We start from the raw sequence: 23,981 nt of genomic DNA, 5'->3' as shown, positions 1-23,981 counted from the left end.
TAAATCTAATTGGCCGCGGATGACGTCACCAAATCTCGTAGGCCACGGTTTTCATAGATATGACTGAATGAGATGGCGATATTTAGTATGGGAATAGAGCGAGATAGTTGAATGTATTCATGTAAGACCACAGAGGGTATAATGCCAGTAATTGCTCAGCTCACTAGCTAGTTACTAGTATCTTGGGATGATCGGGCCAGGGGTTAAACTTTAAACACGCCAGCAACTTGCAAGATAAGCGCCAGCAAATCGTTTTACTGGTTTATTGCTTTATTTTACTAGATTTAGGGCCAGTTTCACCACTTCCTGATAAAGTGCCAGATAGGCTATCCACAACTTATATGACAGATGCTCCATACTCTATCTGTCAAGTTAAGTTGCGGATAGACTATCCGGCACTTATCAGGAAGTGGAGAAATAGGACTTTACTGTATTGATTTGGGATTCATCTTTTATATAAAATTCTCGTGTCACAATGTTAGTTACCGTACTTTTCTGAAACGGCTTTACTGATTTCACCAAATTTTATATGCATATTCAGTAGTTCTGAGAATCGGCTACTGGCTACTTTTTATATTGATAAGTACATTTGTTGAATAAATAATAGTAAATTATTACAACTCGAGACTGACGGCGACCGTTGTTTGTGCAACGGGATAGCAATGGACGTTGCCATGGTGCCGTGCTTATTTAGTCACTTTAATAAAATAATATATTGGCAAAATACTTTATATGGCAAAACAACGTTTTCCGGGACAGCTAGTAATGTATAAATGTAGGTAGCAAAATATATAATTAACTGACGACGCGCGCAACTCCGCCGAAATTAGTTTATCGCGCGGGAACCGCACATTATTCCGGGATGAAAAGTATCCCATGTCATTTCCCGGGTCTCAGAGTATCTCCATACCGAATTTCAGCAAAATCGGTTCAGCGGTTTGGGCGTGAAGAGGTGACAGACCAGAGACAGACAGATTCATAAACTACGTCTTTCTATTACTTTGAAATAGCTTTGAGTAGCTTTAACCTTATTTTTCAAAATGGGTGTAGCAAAAATCTTAAGTAAACGTGGGTGCTTCGGCACGAATGGGCCGGCTCGACCGGAGAAATACCACGTTCTCACAGAAAACTGGCGTGAAACAGCGCTTGCGCTGTGTTTCGCCGAGTGAGTGAGTTTACCGGAGGCCCAATCCCCTACCCTATTCCCTTCCCTACCCTCTTAAAAGGCCGGCAACGCATCTGCAGCTCTTCTGATGCTGCGAGTGTCCATGGGCGACAGAAGTTGCTTTCCATCAGGTGACCCGTTTGCACTTATTTCATAAAAAAAAAAAAAATTAGAAGTTCCATAGCATATCAAAACGAAACCAGTATTTCAAAAAAATTTCATCTCAAACTTGTCCAAAAATATTTCTGAATCGCAGCCATTTACAAAATTAAACATCTCGCCTAAAGTTTTAAGTTCAACCGTCCATTATATTCGTCTAGAATATTCCGAAATTGTTTGTCTTAAAATGTATTTTTAATTTATACAAAATGTTAGACGTCACTATGTTCGTGAAGTTTGCTCGCGGGAACCGTACACGTTTTCCGTGATAAAAAACTATTATATATTCTTTCTCGAAGCTTTTAGAGGCTTTCGCGTAAAGCGACCTCGATCTCTGTCGCTCAGTGGTTGAGCGTGTTGGCAGCGCTCGAATCCCGAATGTCGCGGGTTCGAATCCCGCCGACGGAACAAAAATGTTCAATGTTCCTGGGTCATTTTTTTTTATTGCTGAAGGCAGGTCAAGTAGCCCTGATGTCACTGCGACCCTTAAGGATCTATTGTGTCTAATTAATTCCTGGGTCATGGTTGTGTATTAAATATATGTATCGTATAATAAAAATCTTAAATATATGTATAGTATAAAAGTATTAAATATATTTCCGTTGTCTGGTACCCGTAACACAAGTCCTTCAGGTACTTAGCACGGGGCCAGACTGACGTGGTGTGAAGCGTCCATAGATATTATTATATTATATTATTATTATTAAATAGACAGACATTCAGAAAGAAAATCACATTTCTCTCTATTCAACAGCATGGAATTCTATCTCAAAAATTCAAACATACTATTTTTTGCATATTATTATTATATAATGAACTCGAACCATTCCGGGTTTTTAGTTTAAATATTCCAAAATTCTGTCAAAATCATTCCTATTTGTACCTTAAAATTCCAAAAATCTGCCTTACAAACATATTTCCAAATTATTCCAAAATCGTGTAGAAAATTTCAAATCGTCTAAACCATTCCAAAATCGTCAAAAACATTTCGAAAACCTTCTCGTCTCAAACGAGGCACAATCGATGTATACGCCGCGGTTGCGCCGTAACTACCGATACACGACCGCAGTTCTGCCCATTACACCATTACACTATTAGGCCCGTCACAGACTTAGCTATAATATATATGAATATACCGTACTACAATATATATTATAGTAGCTACCAGAAATGTATATTATAGCTGAGTGTGCGGTCATGCGAAAATTAGTATAGAAAATATATAGTAATATGCCTAGCTATAAAAATATTAATATATATTATAGCTAAATCTGTGACAGGCTTTATAGGGAATATTACACAGAGGACGGAGCAGAGGGCGTTACTAGCATATACAGTAAACAACACGTGTGGCATTCGGGGACTGGCGCGGTATATTTTTTATTAACTTTTGCAATCATAATTCGCATACGTCTAGTCGCACGCACACAAACACCGCGTCGAAGTCTGGCAACGCCGCACCGAGCGGCACAGCGGTCAGGATATTAAGTTTTTTTCGTTACGGAATTTCTTGATTTTTTTAAATGAAGTAAGGGGGCAAACGAGCAAACGGGCCACCTTATGGAAAGCAACTTCCGTCGCCCATGGACACTCGCAACATCAGAAGAGCTGCAGGTGCAAGGAAGGGAATAGAGAAGGGTAGGGAAGGGAATAGGGTAGGGGATTGGGCCTCCGGTAAACTCAACCGGCAAACACAGCGCAAGCGCTGTTTCACGCCGGTTTTCTGTGAGCCCGTGGTATTACTCCGGTCGAGTCGGCCCATTCGTGCCGAAGCATGGTTTCACCACGTACGATTCGGTCGCTGCGCTCAAAACCCGCGATAGAAGATTTGCACTAGCCTAATAATTCGACTAAAATCCGCCATGTTGCACACGTCATATCAGTATGACAGAAACGCTGTCAAATGACGAACAAAACTTTTGTTTACTGTCTATGGTGCTGCACTCTAACGTGAAAACATTACAGTAACATAATATCCTATTCAGCCATATCTAAACTGTAATATTCTGTATTCAATGTTCATAATATTATTTAGCACATTGGACGTATAAAAGCGTTTAATTCCAACTTTGATTAAATCTGCCATTTTTGTGGCGAATCACCAAACTAATGGAGCGGGTAAGCCTGACAAGTAAACAACGCCAACATCGCGTTAACATCCCCAATTTGCCCCAACAGTGTTGCCAGATAAAAGGGTCATTTTGGACCCGTAAAGGGAAAACTACATGATTAGATGGGGCAGTAGTGAGCGAATGGGGTGTTTTTATTTCGTTACTTACATTTAGGATTAAAAGCTTAACTTTAGATGGTATCTTGCCTTTTGGGAAAGTTGTTGGTGTTGTTATTCTGTTTGTAATAAGATACTTATGTGATGGTATTAGTTTGTCACAAGTAAAAGTCTCTTTTAAGATTTTTTTGAGTTTTTAAGTTTAAGTATGTCTATCAGTCTCTCTGTCTATTACCTCTTCACGCTCAAACCACTGAACCGATTTTGTTGAAATTTAGTATAAAAATACTTTGAGTCCCGAGGAAGGACATGGGATAGTTTTAGTACGGAAAAATGTGCGGTTCCTACGCGATACACGAATTTGGACGCAACGGAGTCGCGGGCGTCATCTAGTCGGTGATAAAATGCTTTTTACGCTATATTTTATAGACATAGCGTAAATTCATAATATACTTATAACCTAAACCCAAATAGCTCAATTTCGTGTTCGTACTTAATATAAAAATACTACCAATATCCAAAAGTAAAACGACAATGTTTTTTCAAAATAACTTGCCAAAGAATTCATAAGAAATTCAAAGAATTTGCAGAACCTTTTGTCACTGAATTCCTTTTAAAACATTCACAAACACGAGTCTTCCCTCCATCTTAATTACCGTGACGGCGGACATCTTGTGATGATGTAAACCATCTGTCAACGAGCGCGCCGTTTCCCGGTGACGTTTCAACTTTTTAAATTTCCAACGCTGTTTGCTAAGATGTTTTTACAAACAGCCAATTAGTGTCCTTTTTTTACATCTTTCTTTTGCAATTAAGTTTGTTGTGATACTTTTGTATTTATATTAGTCTGTTTTGCGTCAGATCAGTGTTAAATAGAGTTAATTTACTCAATATAAACAATAATAAGAACTAAATGCTGCCTGCAATTTCGTTCCCAGAAATTCATATAACTAAGGAATTCCGGGTTTCAATGTTCTGATACTAAAAGTATCACAATGACAAATTACATCTAATCGCTTCAGCAGTACAAGACAAAAGTTCGTTTGTTAATTCTTTATGCAAAAACAACTTAACGGATTTTGATCAAATTTCGCATAGTTCAAGGTTTTTTAAAAAAGCATAGTAGGCCACTTTTTATTCTGAAATAAATATCGGTTCTTATAACACTTAGATGATACTAAAAGAATTTTATCAAAATCTAACAAAATAAAACTAAAATATCTTGTCAAAAATACCTCCACAATAAAGTTGGAGATAGTAATTTGTCACTAAGAGCTTTTCAGGAGCCGAGACTATTGTTAGACTAAGTCGGTGCTTAGTGCCACAATAGCGACTAGACTAAAATACAGATGTATAACTGTTATCGCCAAACTGTGGGAGTTTTGTGGACAACATTTTATTTTAACATTTATACAGTTCTGTTTTTGTCGTATATAATTATGTAACAAAACAAAGATAAAAAATCTTCAGAATGAGTATATCCCTACGAATAATAAAAATCAAGGAAACGTAACTCCCATACTGCAACCGTTTCAGCCCCCCCCCCCCCCCCCTACTCGGTAGGCCCATGCCTGAAGAGGTAACATAGACATACACTTTCGTATTTATAATATTAACAAGGAATCCAAGATACTTTACGGGGTGCTTATAGTCAAATATAATTTGAAAGAATATTAATGTATCTAGAAATAACATTTTGGTTGCTATTCCTATGTCAAAACCCCTACATTTTGATATCTTACTCTGCTGTTGAACAAGCCTATTATTTTTAGGCGTAACGATAATTCTAAGGTACATACATACTACTAAAATATTCACCGTGGTCAGCTAAACTTATGGGTTCGATACAGCATATAAAATTTACTTTAAAACGTCTGGTTTTTTATATTTATATAAATCAAGGAAATAAGCAGAATTATCTAATAGTAGGTATCACCGTCAATACTAAAAAAGCTAAAAGTAAATTTTTAATCCCCTAAACACACCAAAACGATTAACCTCTATCGCAAAAAGTTATTTGACGCTAGTTTTTTAACGTGCTGTATGGTCACAACACAAGACATTCGTGCCGTAGCATTTCCCACAAATCCCACAGTTATCTAAAGTGTGGTCACCATACACGCTTTTGTGTTCACATATTAAAATTTGTCGGACTCTCGCTGCCTTTTGGAGTATGAAAACAGATCAAAAGATTATGAAAATAAAGGTCTCTCTTTTCAATTAAAAACTCTTGTGAGCTGTGCATTTAAAAATATTAATAGTTGTAAAGTGGAGGGCTTTTGAGGGATTTTGTTTAAAAATGTTTGACATACATCTACTACTAAATACAGATATACAGAGTGTAACAAAACTAAGTGATAATACTTTAGGGTGTGTACGTGTTCCTTGTAGAGAGTTCACTGTGAAAGTAGCAGCGCTGAAAGACCAAAAATTTTGTCACTTTTGTATGGGGAAACTTGTGACTCGTGAAAATGAATAAAAAAATCTCTTACAGAGCTGCTACTTTCACAGTGAACTTCCCTACCCTAAAGTATTATCACCTATTTTTGTTACACCTTGTATATAATATAGAGTTCACTGTAAAAGTAGCAGTGCTGAATTTTTTTTTATAATTTGTACGGGCAAGGGTCCAGGTCCTATACAACATGACTGGTGAGACATGTTCAATACTCGAGGACGTGATATTTGGCTATAATATTAGATGAAAAAAATAATATAAAAAAATAATATCGATTGATCACTGAGTAAATGTAGCTTAAAGTTAAATAATTATTTACCCAACGCATGGACACCGCGCGCGGGAGTGTTCCGCCGCGCTGGCCGCATAGTAATTTACTTATGTCCATGATTCATTTATTTGAAGGGAAATTGGGTCAAAAATTAAGTACCTAATTTTATTAATCCGGTAAACTCACTCACTCGGCGAAACACAGCGCAAGCGCTGTTTCACGCCGGTTTTCTGTGACAACGTGGTATTTCTCCGGTCGAGCCGGCCCATTCGTGCCGAAGAATGGCTCTCCCACGTAAATTGTTTCTAGTGTCAATATAAAAAGTAGTTAAAAACCTATTCTCAGGCCCAACGAATGTATAAAACATTAAAATCGATTGAGCCGTTTTGGAGGAGTTCGCGCGACTGTGACACAAGAATTTTATATATTAGATTCGATTTGTGAAGTTATTATACAATATCATCGTATAAACAGTAAACTGACATAGTTTTACTTTAACTTAGCACGATTTTTCCATCCTCTCCCGTTAGAATGGACCACAGAATCATTGATCAGTGTTCATTGATTTTTGCGGTTCGCCGGCACCCCGATACCACAATATAAACATATACAGTAGTGTGCCGTATAGTAAAAACAACACATGGTGCGTGAGATGATTTTGCATTTTCTGTTAATTTTTATTTTATTTAATGCATCTTGTTTAGTGAGATTCATTTTTGTTTAATCAGATTTTCTTTGTTAATGCATCATTAACGTAGCTAACAGAACAGAAGCGTAAAGCTTGACTATTATAACATTGTATCCACAATAGATGACGCCTTGTTTGTTGAGGATTTGTTGTGTCCTGTGTTCCTTAAGCATCTCCATTATCTGAAATTATTATTACTAGCTATTTGACCGAGCTTCGCTCGGTATTCGATGAAAATGACATTTTCTAAAAATGATTCCTAGGTAGATCGATTTATCGCCCCGAAACCCGCTATATACTAAATTCCATGAAAATCGTTGGAGTCGATTCCGAGATTCCAATTATGTATATGTTACGCTCAAAGGCCGAAATCACTCAGTGAGCGAAAAAATGGCTCACAACGCGTTGTGGTCGCAGTGAAACAGCCATGACGCGAAATTCGCGTCGTGGCTCTAATGAAAACGAACGCCACGACGCGTTCTGACAATCACAAAAATACCATAACGCGAAATTCGTGTCGTGGCTGATATGCTATTCGTTTTTCTTGATATGTTCTTGATTGATTAATCGTCCATAGGTATGGAAGATTATATTTCAATTACCACGAGTACTACAAAATATTTTTTCTTTTACTAAATCACTGCATAACGTGTTTATCATTATTGACCACAACGCGTTGTGAGCCACTTTTTCGCTCATTGAGCGATTTCGGTCTTTGAGCGTAACATATTTATATACAAGAAATATATACAAGAATTGCTCGTTTAAAGATATAAGATATCCCAATGTGCACACGTGCGAAAGTGTTGGGGTAGAAGTGTGATGTTAGTCTACTGTATATTACTATACTGTATTAGCCTGCTCCTCTTTATGCCTCCCCCGGGATTCTCATATAAGGCTTTTTACTTTTGTCTGTCTGTAAATCATTGGCTTATTGGACGCGTTATCTTGTTCTTTTACTCTGAAAGTTGTGATACAAAATGAAACTGAGTTTCTTTCAGCCGGCTGTGAAATGGAGGGTTGTATCCTTGTGTGTTTTTTCTTGGCGTATATGTATGCTAGATTTTAATTTGTACGTGTTTCTTTTGACGTATTTAGATCTTATCCAACTACAACCAAAGAAGTAATGTCTCTAGTTCCCGAGGTTTATAAGGCAGCTTATGTATTCAACAGGTTTGTTATTTTTGTAAAGTTGGCTAAAAATCCCTATTTTATCTATCAAAATGCCTCCAAAATCGGGTAAGTATAAGATTTATGTATTATGAGCTTTTGCCCGCGGCTTCGCTCGCGTTAAGAAGTATTATTATATACAAACTATCATCCCCTATTTGAACCCCTTGGGGTTGGAATTTATCAAAATCCTTTCTTAGCGGATGCCTTTGTCCTACATCTACCTGCATGCAAAATTTCAGCCCGATCCGTCCAGTGGTTTGGGCTGTGCGTTAATAGATCACCATGTTAGTCCCTTTGAGTTTTATATATATAGATGTATGTATGTTTCTTGTCATGATTTTGAGTATACAAATTTTGAATTTAATTGTCTTGAAAAACAAATTTAATTTTCTTGAAGCATTTAAGTTTGAGAGTTACCATTTAACCTCTTGAGATTTTATAGCATCTTCAGATCTATGTTTAATTTAGGTAACTTAAAATCGTGTTAGTCATGCATAAAATTCGAGAAAATCTTAACCAATTCTGATGAAAATTTGGATTCGAAGTCACAAAAGATTCAGAACGCTTGTTATTATTAAGTTAATTTATAATTAGTTAAGTTAATTTATAAATATTAAGTGGGAGAGCCATGCTTCGGCACGAATGGGCCGGCTCGACCGGATAAATATCACGTTATCACAGCAAAACCGGCGTGAAACAGCGCTTCCGCTGTGTTTCGCCGAGTGAGTGAGTTTACCGGAGGCCCAATTTCCTTACTCTATTCCCTTCCCTTTTCATCCCTACCCTCCCCTATTACCGTAGTCCCTCTTAGAAGGCCGGCAACGCACCTGCAGCTCTTCTTATGCTGCGAGTGTCCATGGGCGACGGAAGTTGCTTTCCATCAGGTGACCCGTTTGCTCGTTTGCCCCCTATTTTTTAATGAAATAAGGGCAAACGGGTCACCTGATGGAAAACAACTACCGTCGCCCATGGACACTCGCAGCATAAGAAGAGCCCCCTTATTTCATAAAAAAAAATTCAAGCTAATCCAAAAACCGTATCCAAAACATTCACACAAAGCAACAATACTAAATAACCTTTACAAGATCTCAGAGAACAGATTTAAATATCCTTTATGCGCTAAAAGCAACAAAGTTAAGTACTAAGACACCTCAGCGGCCATTACGCCATTGTAGCCTTTTACTCTCCCAACAAAAGCCGTGGCGGGTACAAGCAAACACTCAACACAATCGCTTTATTAGTTCACGCGCCGAACGCCAACGCGCTAAAGCCGTTTCTGAGGCGCGCATCGATTTTTATACCCCCTCGAGGGGGGCGGGGCCACCGGCGGCCAATCGGCGCGCGGCGAGCCGACCAATCGCGGCGCGGCGCCGTAATGGAATTTGAGTTTCGAAGTTGGATTAGACCGATGCAAATTGGAATTTTTCTCCCTTTTGCCTGTGTCGGTTTAAATACTGTCATTGATATATTATATTTGGGTATGAAGGAATCCTCAAGAAGCTTCGGGTTTATATTTACATGTATAATATTGTGTGACGCTTCTATATTTGTGTAGATATGTGGTTTTTATGTTGAGTATCGTTTGTACATAAGCATCCATTTCTCAATAAGAAACATAAAATGTCAAATTACTTATATTTTTAACCGACTAAAAAATGAGGTTATTTTTATTAATTCTTATAAATTAATAATTAATAATCTAAAAATTATAAGTTCAATATCTTTCAACATATTATTTCATTTTAATAGTACTAAGATTTATTTTTTCTTTTTTTTTTGGACGCCCAACCTAATTAAGCACAAGAAAACCCATAAAATAAGCTAGTATAAAACCGAAAATATATCTATATAAACTTATAAAGCACAGGTATTATAACAAACAAACAAACAAAATTAGCTTATATCGCTGCGATGTAGCGCCGTAGCACCTGCTACGCGCTACGAAGTGCTACGCCGTAGCACTGCTACGCGGCTAATTTTGATATAGTTTTTTTTGTTTTTCTGGCGTTTTTGTAGGAAACGGCTCTCCTTTTCCTCCGGAAAAGTTTGGTATTGGTTTGTGTGTCTATATGTGTGCTTATTTGTCTGTATGTGTGCCTGTCCGCGGCATCGTAGCATCCAAACGGGTAAATCTATATTAAGGCCCCGAGCAAACGACTTTGACCACACATTTGCCGCGCTCGCACAAAAATCCTATTTTTTTACTCATCTTAGTTTTTTTTTTTATGAAATAAGGGGGCAAACGAGCAAACGGGTCACCTGATGGAAAGCAACTTCCGTCGCCCATGGACACTCGCAGCATCAGAAGAGCTGCAGGTGCGTTGCCGGCCTTCTAAGGGGTAATAGGGGAGGGTAGGCAAGGGAATAGGGGAGGGTATGGAAGAAAATAGGGGAGGGTAGGGAAAGGAAAAGGGTAGGGGATTGGGCCTCCGGTAAACTCAGCGGAAGCGCTGTTTCACGCCGGTTTTCTGTGAGGACGTGGTATCTCTCCGGTCGAGCCGGCCCATTCGTGCCGAAGCATGGCTCTCCCACGTCAAAAATTGATGTAAAAAAAAATTAAAACGGGGAATATGTGGTTAATGAAATAATTGTCCATCTATTGTCGTGTGTTTCAAATAAACGTAATTTGTAAATACTAGGGAGATGCTGAAAGTATGCTTCAATTTTAATAAACTGGTCTGACTTGGAAGCTAATATCATGAGTATAATAAACAAAAATTAAAACGGGAAAAGAATGTTAATATACTGAAGATTATTGCTGTATTTTTATTACAACTTTGTAGCTTTCAAATTATGAGTTTATAAGGCTTGTTATACCCTGTTAAAGACAGTCAGTGGAAAGGCTCTTTGTTTTTATACAATAATAATAATAATATGTATGGACGCTTCACACCACGTCAGTCTGGCCCCGTGGTAAGTACCTGATGGACTTGTGTTACGGGTACCAGACAACGGAAATATATTTAATACTTTTATACTATACATACATTTAAGATTTTTATTATATTATATACATATTAATACACATCCATGACCCAGGAACTTTGAAAACTTTTTGTTTCGTCGGCGGGATTCGAGCTCGCGACCCCCGGCTTGAGCTACCAACAGCACACCAACTGAGCCACAGAGGCCATCAAACTACTAAATATGTAGTGATATTTATACTTATACGAGAATTTTATATATAAGATTATAAATGCGAAAGTGTGTTTGTCAGTCTGTCTATCAGTTAGGTACTTCACGCTCAAACTGCTGAACTGATTTTGCTGAACGGTATGTTGTAGCGGCGCGTCTAAAAACCAACGACGTCGCAGAACGCATCGTGGAAATTTGCGATGCGTCAGCGACATTTACGATGAAATTTTGGCGTTGTAACAACGCATCGCATTACTGTGCGATGTTGTTTTTGCGATACGACGCCGCAACGCAGTGTTGTGGCCTGCCTGCCTAGCATATGCCAGCGAGATATCTCACTCTACATGTTTTCTCGATGTTTGAATTAACACATTTTTATAGAGTTTTGTCGAGATTCGACATTATCTCGACAAAACTCTATAAAAATGTGTTAATTCAAACATCGAGAAAACATGTAGAGTGAGATATCTCGCTGGCGCATGCTAGGCAGGCTGGCCGGCCCTAACTCCTTTCTTATCGCGCAAAAATGTACGGATCTCGCGTAATGAACAAATTTTGGCGTAACGGAAGATACATATATACACATATCTATATGTCAGTGATGCGACATGGTTTCTCGCTTAAAGGAATCGATTGCCAATACCCCAGGGATAGGGAAGTTTTAAGGTTGTATTTCATTCACAAATTGATCTTATAAGGTTTATTTCAATCAGAAATAGACGATTCAGGTTCTAATCTTAATTCTAATATGGTGAAAACCTGTCATTGGCTTCTTGTTTTATTGTTTTATCTATAATTTAACTATTTAAGAAAAATTGTAAGCTGTTGGTTTTCCAATATTAAATACATAAATATTTGATATGCGAAAGTATGTCTGTCTTTCGTATAAAGTTAATATACCTAGCGGAGCGAGCTGTTAAACAAAACCGAAATTGGTTTTATCTGTGTGTAAAAATATGTGTACGTATACACTTACACAAGCATGATTGAACATGATTTCTATGAGATTAAATTGTCAACGTGCGGCACGTGCCGACTGGACGTCAAAAAAAGAGCGCTGCTGTCATGTATCACACGTCTCTTTTTACCACGCAGTGTTACTGATAGTGACATCTCTCTTGCTCAGGCCTTTGTTTCTCTATTCCGCTAGGTATATCGGTTACCTCTTTACCCTTAAAAAAATTTCGTATGGGGATACTTGGGGGATAGATGGGGATAGATGAGTCCCAGAAAAGGAGATAGGATACTTCTTATTCCGATGAGAATGGGCGAGTCCTGCGCGATAAACAAATTTTGGTGCAACGGCTTTAACGGAGTATTCGTTAACAATTATCATGGGTTCGATTTACAGATTATCGATTGATTTAAAGACTATGATAGATGGACAAATGGAAAGAATGTAAGATGTTTTAACAATGATGATGATGATGATGTCATTGTTACAGGCTGGGCCTCATCTCTCAGTGGTCGGCGCTGGCGGGGCGGTACGGTGGTTTGGTGCCTGCGCCATGGTACTGGAGGCCCCACGCGCGCTCCCCGCACAGAGGTATACATACATATTACATACATATACCTTGTTACGTAACGAACAGAGGTAGCACACATACCGCACACAGGTAACGCACATACCGCATACAGCACACATATACACACATCGCAGACAGCACACATACCGCACACAGGTAAGACACGTATCGCACAAAGCATAGTACGTCATACCGCACACAGCATACATACCGCACACAGGTAACACACGTATGGCACACGGGTAGCACACATGACGCACACAGCACACATACCGCACACCGGTAACACACATACCGCACAGAGCACACACACCGCATACAGCACACATACACGCACAGAGCACACAGCACATACACAGCACACATATCGAACATAGCACACATACCGCACACAGGTAACACACGTATCGCACAGAGCACAGTACGTCATACCGCACACAGCATATATACCGCACACAGGTAACACACGTATGGCACACAGGTAGCACAAATACCGCACACAGCACACAAACCGCACACAAGAAGGTAACCTTACATTTTTCTTATTCTTTCATTTTTAAATTACATAAATTGTGTAACCATAAGTAAAATATTGGGGACCTGCAAGACAGGCTGCGCCTAGTGTAGGACCCAAAGTAGATACTAAGTCTGATAATGTAATATGGTAGGAAATAAAATGAATTATGAATTACATACATAGCACATACTTTGTTACGTTATACCGCACAGAGTTAACATAATATTATCTATACTAATATTATAATAATTCTGCAGAGTTTGTTAGTTTTTTTTTTTTAATTATTTCAGTGTTAGATAGCCTATTTATCGAAGAAGGTCAAAGGCTATATTTTATTATTCTATGAGTAATAGGAGCGAAGAAATAGAGGAAAATGTGAAAAAAACGGGGAAAATTATATGAAATTGCTTATTATCTTAAGATTCTCAAGAACTACTGGAGCAATTTTTATGTTATTTGGCAAACATGAAGAATAGACCACGTTAAGAGACATAGGCTATTTTTAGCGGAAAAATGTATGGTCGTGTGAAATTCCTAAATTACGCAAGCGAAGCCGCGCGGAACATCTATATATAATAAAATCGTAGGAAATCAATGCTGTACATTGAATATTTTTGTACAATAAATAATACTTGGGACGTGATCTACTATACTAACGCGAACGAAGTCGCGGGCAACAGCTAGTATTTACATACAATATTACCATGTGTTAGTGTAAACACCGTTATCCTTGAAACCATCAAATGAGCCCGTCAAAATGACCAACTTTTTCTATGAGAACAATGCTGGGAATTTTGAGTTCCCAGCATTGTTCTCATAGAAAATGCCGTCTTCATACCCATACGGATGCCTGGATCGGCAATTTGTATGGGTATGAAGACGGATTTTTTTGAGTTCCCAGCATTGTTCTCATAGAAAAAGTAGTTCATTTTGACGGGCTCATTTGATGGTTTCAAGGATAACGGTGTTTAGGATAACATCTTGTATAATAATACCAAATGTTTTCAATGAAAAGTAGTCTATTCTTTTGCGTATTCAACACTGTGTTAAAAGTTATGTCACAGTCACATACATAGATAAAGATAGATACCGCATGTCGCTCCATTTGTATTAAAACGAGCGTGCCATTTTATAGCTCTGTATCGTACCGATGATAAGAAAAGTGCCCATTATCTAGGCCAACGTTTCTATCTGAATTTCTACAGCTCAATACGGCACTTTTAGGCATTTAGGCATTTTTAAAATTCCGATTGACCGTCCGATTCCGATAGCAGAGTAAAGAACAGGCTTTCGAAAGACGAGCATTGCTCGCCGTTTGGGATCGCTATATGGCACGCGAAGTACATACACATGCGGTATCTATCACGATCTATGTCTGTAGTCACAGTCTACATAATATCGAATCTTTCATTCTCAGTTCCGATAATGTTTATATTTCGTTTTATTACAATTTCCCTATGCCACATTAGTAAAAGATTATTTAAATCACAATACGCGCGTGAATATGGCAACACTGTAACGCGATCCGCGCTTATAGGGTTTCTGCCAGACTAATCGATGTTGCCAGCGTGTTACCAAATCACGACATGCTTACCTCTAATACTTAGTGATCAACTTATGTTAACTAATACTTAGGTCATTAGGGCAATCTTAAGTTTACTAACAGGTTACAAAAGGGCAATCTTTATTTTGATCTATATATCTTATATTATAAGACTTATCTTTACTAATAATATTATATTACGCTTGAACGGCTGAATCGATTTTAATAAAATTTGAAATGAAAATACTCTGAGCCCTAGGAAATTAGTTTGAACAGTAACTGTCGCACTCAGAGTGGAACATTTATTACTTTAATGTACTTAATTTAAAATTTTGACATAATTATCTGTCAAACTCTTCATTAAAGACTAAAATGCTTTCTCATTTATAACATTATAGTAGATATAGATCTTCATAGTTACTCAACACGAATAATTTGTCGTTTTACATTACCGTCGGAAATGTAACGCGACGAAATTATAAACATAAGTTACTAAATACTATAATGCCTGATTATACATTGTTTTTTGTAAGCCACTTAAAGTATAATTAGTTTAATGACGTTCAATAAGTCACTAAAACGACATAGGTAGTTAAACATTTATTCAACTGGCATATTAAAACATAAATCTATGTCACACACAGTTATTAAAAAGCGTAATCACTTACCGCCTACGGCTCGAATTCAACATAAAAAATACAAACTGTCACCCATTATGTATGTTAGCAGGCTATATTTATGGTAAACAAGCAATCGTCATCTGCTCTCTCAACCCCGCTCTTTAATTTCCCCAAACCCTCCCGGGAAAACAAAGCGGGAGCCATTTCACGCGGCCCAAACCGAGCGAACAATGTATAAATATGGCAACACAGACTGTCAAACATGCGTCCGTCTCTCTCCCGCGCGCGCCAAAAGCGATGTCACCGTGCACGCGGTTTTAATTTTCGAATGCGGTTTGTTCGGCTCGCTGTGAGTGCAATGTTGGCCTTTTTATTTTTTTTAAAACTGATCGAAGCGAAGAATAGCTAAATGTTGCTTTTTCTTTTTTTATACAAATGATCAGACTATGTACACGGTACTTCACTATGACGTTTTTTATTTCAATGATCTATTTCTATAAAATTGTCGGAAGCTTTAGAGTTGTGGTGTATTGTAGAGTTAGTATTGTTGCTATAAAATAAAATGTTTTTTAAATTCTCTTTTGCGCGGTCTAAGCTCTAAACAACTCACTTTTTGCTTCCGATTGGACTGACGTTTTTGTTCCTCGTTTTCCATAGGTTTACGTGGTTTTTATAATATCTGCGGAAAAAAGAATACGAGAATGGAGGTACATGATAGGAATTAGAATATTTAACAGAATAGAGAAGTAAAATAAAACTTTATGCCTTTTGAAATGGTAGATGCATTTTAGTTACGATTTGGTATTGTTAAGAGGATTCCACACCGCCATTTTTCCCATACAAACGCTGTCCCCTGTTTCCTCCCTGGATAATGCTAGTAGAGTTATAATTTTTTTCCTGAATATCTACGGCCACTAATACAATGTCCCTATGTTTTCCTTTTTTTCATAATTTAATTATTGAATAAGATATGAACGTTCAAAAACCCAAAAAAATGGCCAGATTTTCCACTGTGTTCAAACGTCCAGAAAACAGATTTGGATAGATTATACAAAAAAAGCAAAACATAGGAACACAGCTCAAGCCTTTTTTTAATCTTTAATGAAAAAAGTACTTAAATCGGTTAAGTTTTGGAGAAGGAATCAGGGGACAACGAATCGTTGATTTTCTGGATTTTCTGCAGTTGTCTCTATCGCGTTCTGCGGTATAGGCTTGAGGTAAGGGAGACAGCTATAGATATTACACGTATTTTTTTTTCATTTCTCTAGCTGCTGTGGTATCCTCTTAAGAAGGCATCCCATAGTTCCATTCCGCTATTATTATCAATGTGAAAATTTACCAGCTGTCTATCTGTTACCTGTTAATGCTTATACTACTGACTATCAATTTCGATGAATTAACATTAGTTTAAAAAGATACTGAAAATTTCGGAAAAGGACATTGGAGGTTTTTACACAGAACAGCATTCGTATGTTTTGGTGCGTGGCCAAAATCAGAGTTAACACATCATCCCCTCAATATCATCGAAGTTTCTCGCATGTAGCCAAAAACTGGTCTTGTCATTTTAGAGACGTCTTCAAACTTCAAAATATTTATTCAAAATAGGTTTACAAAAACACTTTTTGACGTCAAAGATGATTACAATTTAGATTTAAAATACATTAACCATCAGGACAACATAATAATTAATAATATATTAAAAAATTAAAACATTAACATAATTTATATAAAATCACCAATGTATGAGGAGCAATGAGCAGAATTCAGGGAAATATGATACACCATATTTAAATTACAGATCCTGCCATACTTTGGCCAAAAAACTGTCAATGTTAATATGTAATTGTAAATAATGTCATGGACGCGCCAAAACTTGTAAGTCTTTACATTGTCTGTGGTATCTTATTGTCTATGCTTGGTGTAAAATTAAAAAATATGAGCAAATCCATGTTCATAAACTGCTTAACTGGTCGTTTGTAAACTGTAAGCCGTCAATACTGTATGGATTCTAAAATCAATGCGCGCGACCAGTGCGACTGACCTACATTCACAAATCACGACAATCGCGCCGGAGCTCAGCTTACACTAGTTAATCATCGTTGTTGTAATTTAAACTCTATTACCGGGTATTATGATGTGAAATCGCTTGATTGATTTTGTAGTGATTCATTTAAAGGTATCGACAACATTTGGTTTCGCGCCTTCCCGTGTTCGCAGTTTAAATTATATCGATGACAGTTGATACGGCGTTCGAATTTCGAATTATCGAATGGTTTTGAATTGTAATTATTTACAATGATTTAAACGATTGACGTTTAATGTAATGCGTAACGATAAACATTTAAATTCAAATATTGATACTTGATGGTATGGATGGAGGAAGTAGATGATTTCCAAAAGGTTGATGACGCGGCTCCGTGCTCTATGCGATATGATGCGCCTTCTCAATCTAGTCGGTGAGACCCGCTTGTGGGAGGCCGACCAAACCGATTCGCTACCGCACAAAACCCAGAACCACGTTTATACGTGGGAGAGCCATGCTTCGGCACGAATGGGCCGGCTCGACCGGATAAATACCACGTTCTCACAGAAAACCGGCGAAAACAGCGCTTGCGCTGTGTTTCGCCGAGTGAGTGAGTTTACCGGAGGCCCAATCCCCTAACCCCTACCCTATTCCCTTCCCTACCCTCAACTATTCCCTTCCCTTCCCTACCCTCCCGTATTACCCTATTCCCTCTTAAAAGGCCGGCAACGCACTTGCAGCTCTTCTGATGCTGCGAGTGTCCATGGGCGACGGAAGTTGCTTTCCATCAGGTGACCCGTTTGCTCGTTTGCCCCCTTATTTCATAAAAAAAAAAAAAAAAAACACTTGTTTATGATTGAAGGACCACAAAGATGCACACCTGTGTAAGGTGTACAGACCCGTACCTGATATAAGAAGAAGTGATGTAAGAGAAATGATATAAGTATAAATGATATAAGAATAAGTGCTATAAGTATAAGTGATACATGTATAAGTGCTCGCGTATTATAGCAGACACATTTTATGTACACAAAGATAATGATGAGTATGGCAAAAATTAAAACTTTACGAAATCGTTTAAATATTGAGATATTTACAAAATTGATAAACTAATTATTATGCTGATCTAGGAATGTGCGATGCTTGCATCGTACAATACTCTATATGTGAAGAGTTAACTGATAGAAAGAAAAAAAGACACTCCAGCAAATCTTTTGGCAGATAAACTAAGTAGCGAAAAACAAATAATACGTAAACAAATCAGAGATACTGATCATTTCAGTAAGTAATATTGGCGCCTTAGATCCTTGTATCTTTAATCCTTACTTTTGCTGGTAAACTCAAATTATCTTCAAATCTTGGCCTTTTAGACATTTCTATTTATACAACACATTTACAAAAAAAAATTTAATCCAATAAAAAATAATATTTTTGTCTATTCTCCGTGGAATAGAAACAAATCTTAAATTACTAATGGCTTTTTAACCACCGATAAAATTAGACTTATCTACTTCATGAAATGTTGAGAGCAAGTACCAGCGATTTAATCGGTTCAAAATTTGTAGTCACATTTCTGTCATTTATAACATTTTTAAATCGGGGGTAGTTTTTAAATTTCTTAATTTAACATCCGTACCTACTAATATTAAAAATGTGAAAGCGTGTCTGTCTGTCTGTTACCTTTTAATGCCCATACCGCTTTGTTGGTTATGGACTATGGAGATACGTAGTCACTGGAAAGGATATAGGGTACTTTTTATCCCGGAAAATGTACGGTTCAAAGGGAATTTTGGCGCAACAGAGTTGCGGGCGTCATCTAGTATTATATTAGAATATGCGAAAGTGTGTCTGTTTGTCTGTTACCTCTTTACTCCCATACCACTGAACATACTTTGTTGAAATTTGGTATGAAGATACTTGGAGCCCCGTGAAAGGACATATTAGGATATACTGCATACTTCATGTTTCATCCCGGAAAATGTACGGTTCCTAAGCGATAAACGAAATTTGGCGCCATCTAGTAAATATTAATTTTGCAACATTTTTGTTAAGATGGTGTTTTGCTTTAGGTATTTTTCGGGCGGGAGTTATTAGGTAATTTAAGTAATACGATCTACACTTCGAATGTGTGAAATTGCTCAGTCGTATAATATAATAGATTCGATTATTGGATTGGATTGTTATAAGTAGATTTGTTAGAAGCCATCCACAGTAGATTATCGCGAGGTTAACGGCTAACTCAATAAATACGTTTGTGGAAATGCTTTAGTGAAAATTGTGTAATGTCTCCAGATTGGTCGAGAATGATACAAAAGTAGAAAGACCATTTTGTCTATGATTGTCGATAATTGAATGCTTCGCAATCATCTTAAAACCATAGCTTTCGTGATTAACAAAAAATTAAAACCGACTTCCAAGGTAAAAACAATAATAACATCCCTATAATATGAACTAAAAAGTATTAAATAATTTTTCCTATCTAATAGTGCCTTTTTCCGAATTCGGCTAAAACTCAACTATTTCTGTACTCAATCTTCATCATTTTGAAGTCGGTACCAGGTATAGCTGAATCTTCAGTCTGCCAGAATATTTGAAACTTTTGTAACTGGCACCGACTGCAAAGACTCTTGCGTTTTGGTAGCATATGCTTAGGATGCTTCTCATAAAACCAAAATCACCATATGTTTCCATATAAATTTCGAAGAGTTCCCTCGATTACTCATGGTTCCCATCATCAGGTCCCCACTTTTGTGAAAATGGGACCAAATTGGAGTGAAACCTAATACAACAAAACAAAAATTTCGAAAATCGGTTCACAAACAGCGGAGCAATCGTTGAACATACAAAAATAAAAAAATAAAAAAAAATCCTCATCCGAATATATAACCTCCTCGTTTTTTGGAAGTCGGTTAGTAAAACTTGGGGAAGGGCCTCGAGAGGAAGTACAGAAACAAAATATCTCCACGGAGTTTTGCCACGCGCCTAAGCTATATCTTAAACTTTATTTATATGGTTCAATAGATAGGCTGCCAAGATAGACACTTTGACTTATACCATTAACTTATAGATACACAAACACATAACCACTGCAAGTTTTGCGTCGCGTATATAAAAAAAAAACTTAAATTACGGTTGAGTTTACTACCCCTGCCACAACTTTGAAATTCAAATATAGAATTGTCATCTGTGGTTAAAACCACCAATACTAACCACAAGTCATTGTTGCAGAGGACTCCACGACGAACGAGGACGGCTCAGCGGGGGGGTCGCCGCGGGCTCGCAGCCCCCCGCGCGCGCCGTCACCCCCCTCGCCCTCCCGCTCGTCGCCGCCCCGCTCGCCACGTCTCCACCCCGCGCTCTACCCCCAACAGACCGACGACAGAGACTCCGACCAGGACGTCGACGAAAGCGACGACTTCGACAAAGACGAAAAGCGCGACTCCAGTGCCGGGCTGGGAAAGAGGAAGAAGAAAACGCGAACAGTCTTCTCCCGCTCACAAGTCTTCCAACTGGAGTCCACGTTTGACATGAAGCGGTACTTGAGCAGTTCGGAGCGAGCGGGCCTCGCCGCGAGCCTACACCTGACGGAAACCCAGGTGAAGATCTGGTTCCAGAACAGACGGAACAAGTGGAAGAGACAGCTGGCTGCGGAGTTGGAGGCAGCTAATATGGCGCACGCGGCACAAAGACTGGTCCGCGTGCCTATTCTGTACCATGAGTCGCGGCCGACGTCGATGCCGCATACGCCTCTGCCGATCCACCCTCAATTCTCCAACGAGAGTGGGGTGTACTTCCCTCCCCAAGCCCCGCAGCCGCTGCAGCCTCTCCCGACGTCTCCTGTGACCTCCCGAGCGCCGCTGTCCAGCCTCGTGTAGTGTTCGCTCGACTCCGCCGGCGCGGATGGACATTTTTGAGTCTGTGGACTAGTCAGTGTCACTGTCAAATGCCAAAAGTTAGGTTAAGAGATATTTAGTGCTGTAGCGTGGGCGGGAAAATAAAAATAAAAACTTACTAACATATAGCACTTGGATGACATTGTCATGACCTGTCACTTAAAGTAACAACAATGTTAGTTTTCCTTTTCGACATGCCATCTTATACTTGGACGACATTGTCAAAAATGCATGAGAGTTAAACTGCTGTCTCGTGACAATTTGCAATATGGCGGCGGTAGTACTGATTCTTATTACGCATCAAAAGAGTATCTTAGTGTTTCTACAACAAAAAATTACGTGTATTTTTTTTTCCCGTGTACGCTATATGTAAAATTTTTAATTACCTAGCATGTAATAGTAACGTACAAATCGTTGTCATTCCATAGTGTAAATTATTGTACATACGCCTCTGTATTTATTCTGTAAGTTAGAAAAATTGTAAATATTGTGTATTCGGTGCGTTACCCGCTTCTTGTTAGATTTGTATCAATGTTTCAGTGTCTAGAGATCGAAATTGTAAAAAAATATGATTCCTTTTTTTAATCACAAATTTGAATTTTTTTTAAACCCTGGTAAGTACTAAACAATTTTGACATTGAAAAATTAACTGTCATTTATTTTAAAATTAGAATACATGTTTTTTAGAAGTTGTTGGCCAAAAAAACGCTAGCGCCGTTTAGAGATAGCTCTAATTTTGTATAAAATGTTGCCATGTCTAACTTATTGCTAGCCTAAGCTTACTTCTTAATGTTATTAAAGTCATCGTACTGCATTAAAATAACGCTGGAAAACAAAAATAAAATTTTAACAATATTCTGTGTATTATTAAAAAAACCTTTTTTTGTCAGAGTTTTCAGAGTTTTTGTCTCAATTTTTTATCAGTAATGTAAATGATGAGCCGTTTTAAATATTCATTTTTTTAACTGGCAACGATTTATAGAACAAAGGGTTTAAGCACGTGGCGCGTTAAACCAACATTTCCGGCTTCCGGCTGACCACTTCCGGTCTGAGGGAGGGTAGTATGTCAGCGGTCAATCTAAATTACGTAATTAACTTTATACACAACTCTTTTAATCTTTTAACGAAACAATTATTTAAAAAAAGTAGTTGAGTATGATAGGTATGTACTCAACTTTTATTTTTATTAAACATTTATGTTCCTCTTTCAAAAACTTATCTACGTCCAATTCCCACATCCAATTAAGCCATTTCTGGCCAAAGTGCAAATTCGCTTCCCGGCCCATAACAGAAGTAGTGCAGAAATGTTCTAAAGAATAATATTAGCTATTTAGACATAAAATATTTAAAATTTATAACCTTAATATTACGAGTTTTTGATCGAGACTAGCAGTTACCAGTTGACCTCAGATAACATATTTTTAATTTAGAATAACGAAACAAGATTGTAAAATACTTGAATAAAGACTTAAAAAAAAAACATAATTCTTTGACCGCGCGCTCTACGTCCTCTATCTCGAAAACAGTTCAAGGTATAAAAAAATGTTAAATAGAAAAGTTGTAGAGAATTGAATACTCTACAATATTGATAACAAATACAAATAGCGTAAAACCTATAGAAAACTAAATATTTGCAAAAATAAAAAAATAAAAGATTTTTGTGATCTTTGGCCCCTGATCCATCCGAAAACTGTTTTAGGATGTAAAAGTACAAGTTTTTACATGGTATTATACATTGTACACTTGGTATATCGATTTTCCGAGATATATACCTTATATATACCTAATTTGGCCTAAAATGACTGGAGTAAAAAGCGCAAAACCTCAGATAAGTACATAACATTATTTATTTAGCATTTTGTATTATAATAGAATGGAGGTAATTATTCTTTAATATAAGTTTGACAAGGCTCAATAAATGTTGCCAGAACAAACAAACTCCCAAAATATGTAATTAGCTAAATACAGTTAAGTTTCCCAATTAACCCAAAACGCCTTTTGTGAAGATATATTTTTAATTAAGCGATCTGCGATATTAATTCGATTATTGCCCGTAAAAAGTTACAAAACAGACTTCCATCGCAAACGACGCCATAGCACGCGATACGCAACATAAAGCAATTTGGTTTTTATCGCCCGGTAATAGAGATTACATTGGTTTATCGCGACAATTCTCTAATTAAAACAATGCATACTCGGAATCGCATAAAGACAATTAATGGAAAGTCAACCTTAGTTTTTACGCGTTAGACTGCATTTCGCTTTAACAACAGTTCATCGGTAATTATGTGATCGCGATTAGTTTTTGTCGATTCGAAATCAAACTGTATCGCTGTAGATATAGGATTCAAAATGAATTGGCGGGGGAGTTCGTATCGCGTTGTTAGATCGAGTTTAGTCGTTCCGGAATCTTAATTTAATTAAATTTGGAGCGTTTTTTATCGCACATCGCGCGTGCTCCAAAGTGCTGGCACGCGTGGATTTTGAATTTCGAATTCAACTTTTTTATTGTGTCCATGTCTTTTTGTGGCCAGTGACATGTTACGGAAGTTGTCAACTTGAAATGACATTTTGAGATTTAAT

General features: G+C 37.6%; 1 protein-coding gene across 1 annotated transcript in view; it reads left to right on the top strand.

Moving 5' to 3' along the window:
- Positions 1 to 21,990, top strand: part of LOC121737916 (homeobox protein Hmx-like) — a 33,369-nt gene extending 11,379 nt beyond the window's left edge. Inside the window, exons 3-4 of the mRNA XM_042129652.1 lie at positions 12,722 to 12,822; positions 20,734 to 21,990. Coding sequence (XP_041985586.1) covers positions 12,722 to 12,822; positions 20,734 to 21,380 — 748 coding nt within the window. The 3' untranslated portion in view covers positions 21,381 to 21,990. The remainder of the gene's footprint in view (positions 1 to 12,721; positions 12,823 to 20,733) is intronic.
- The last annotated feature ends 1,991 nt before the right edge of the window (positions 21,991 to 23,981 follow it).

The sequence above is a fragment of the Aricia agestis genome, chromosome 21 (assembly GCF_905147365.1).
Source record: "Aricia agestis chromosome 21, ilAriAges1.1, whole genome shotgun sequence".
In the NCBI taxonomy this organism is placed as follows: Eukaryota; Metazoa; Arthropoda; class Insecta; order Lepidoptera; family Lycaenidae; genus Aricia; species Aricia agestis.
The sequence above is the reverse complement of the archived record's forward strand: the minus strand, read 5'-3'. Positions and strand labels throughout refer to the sequence as shown.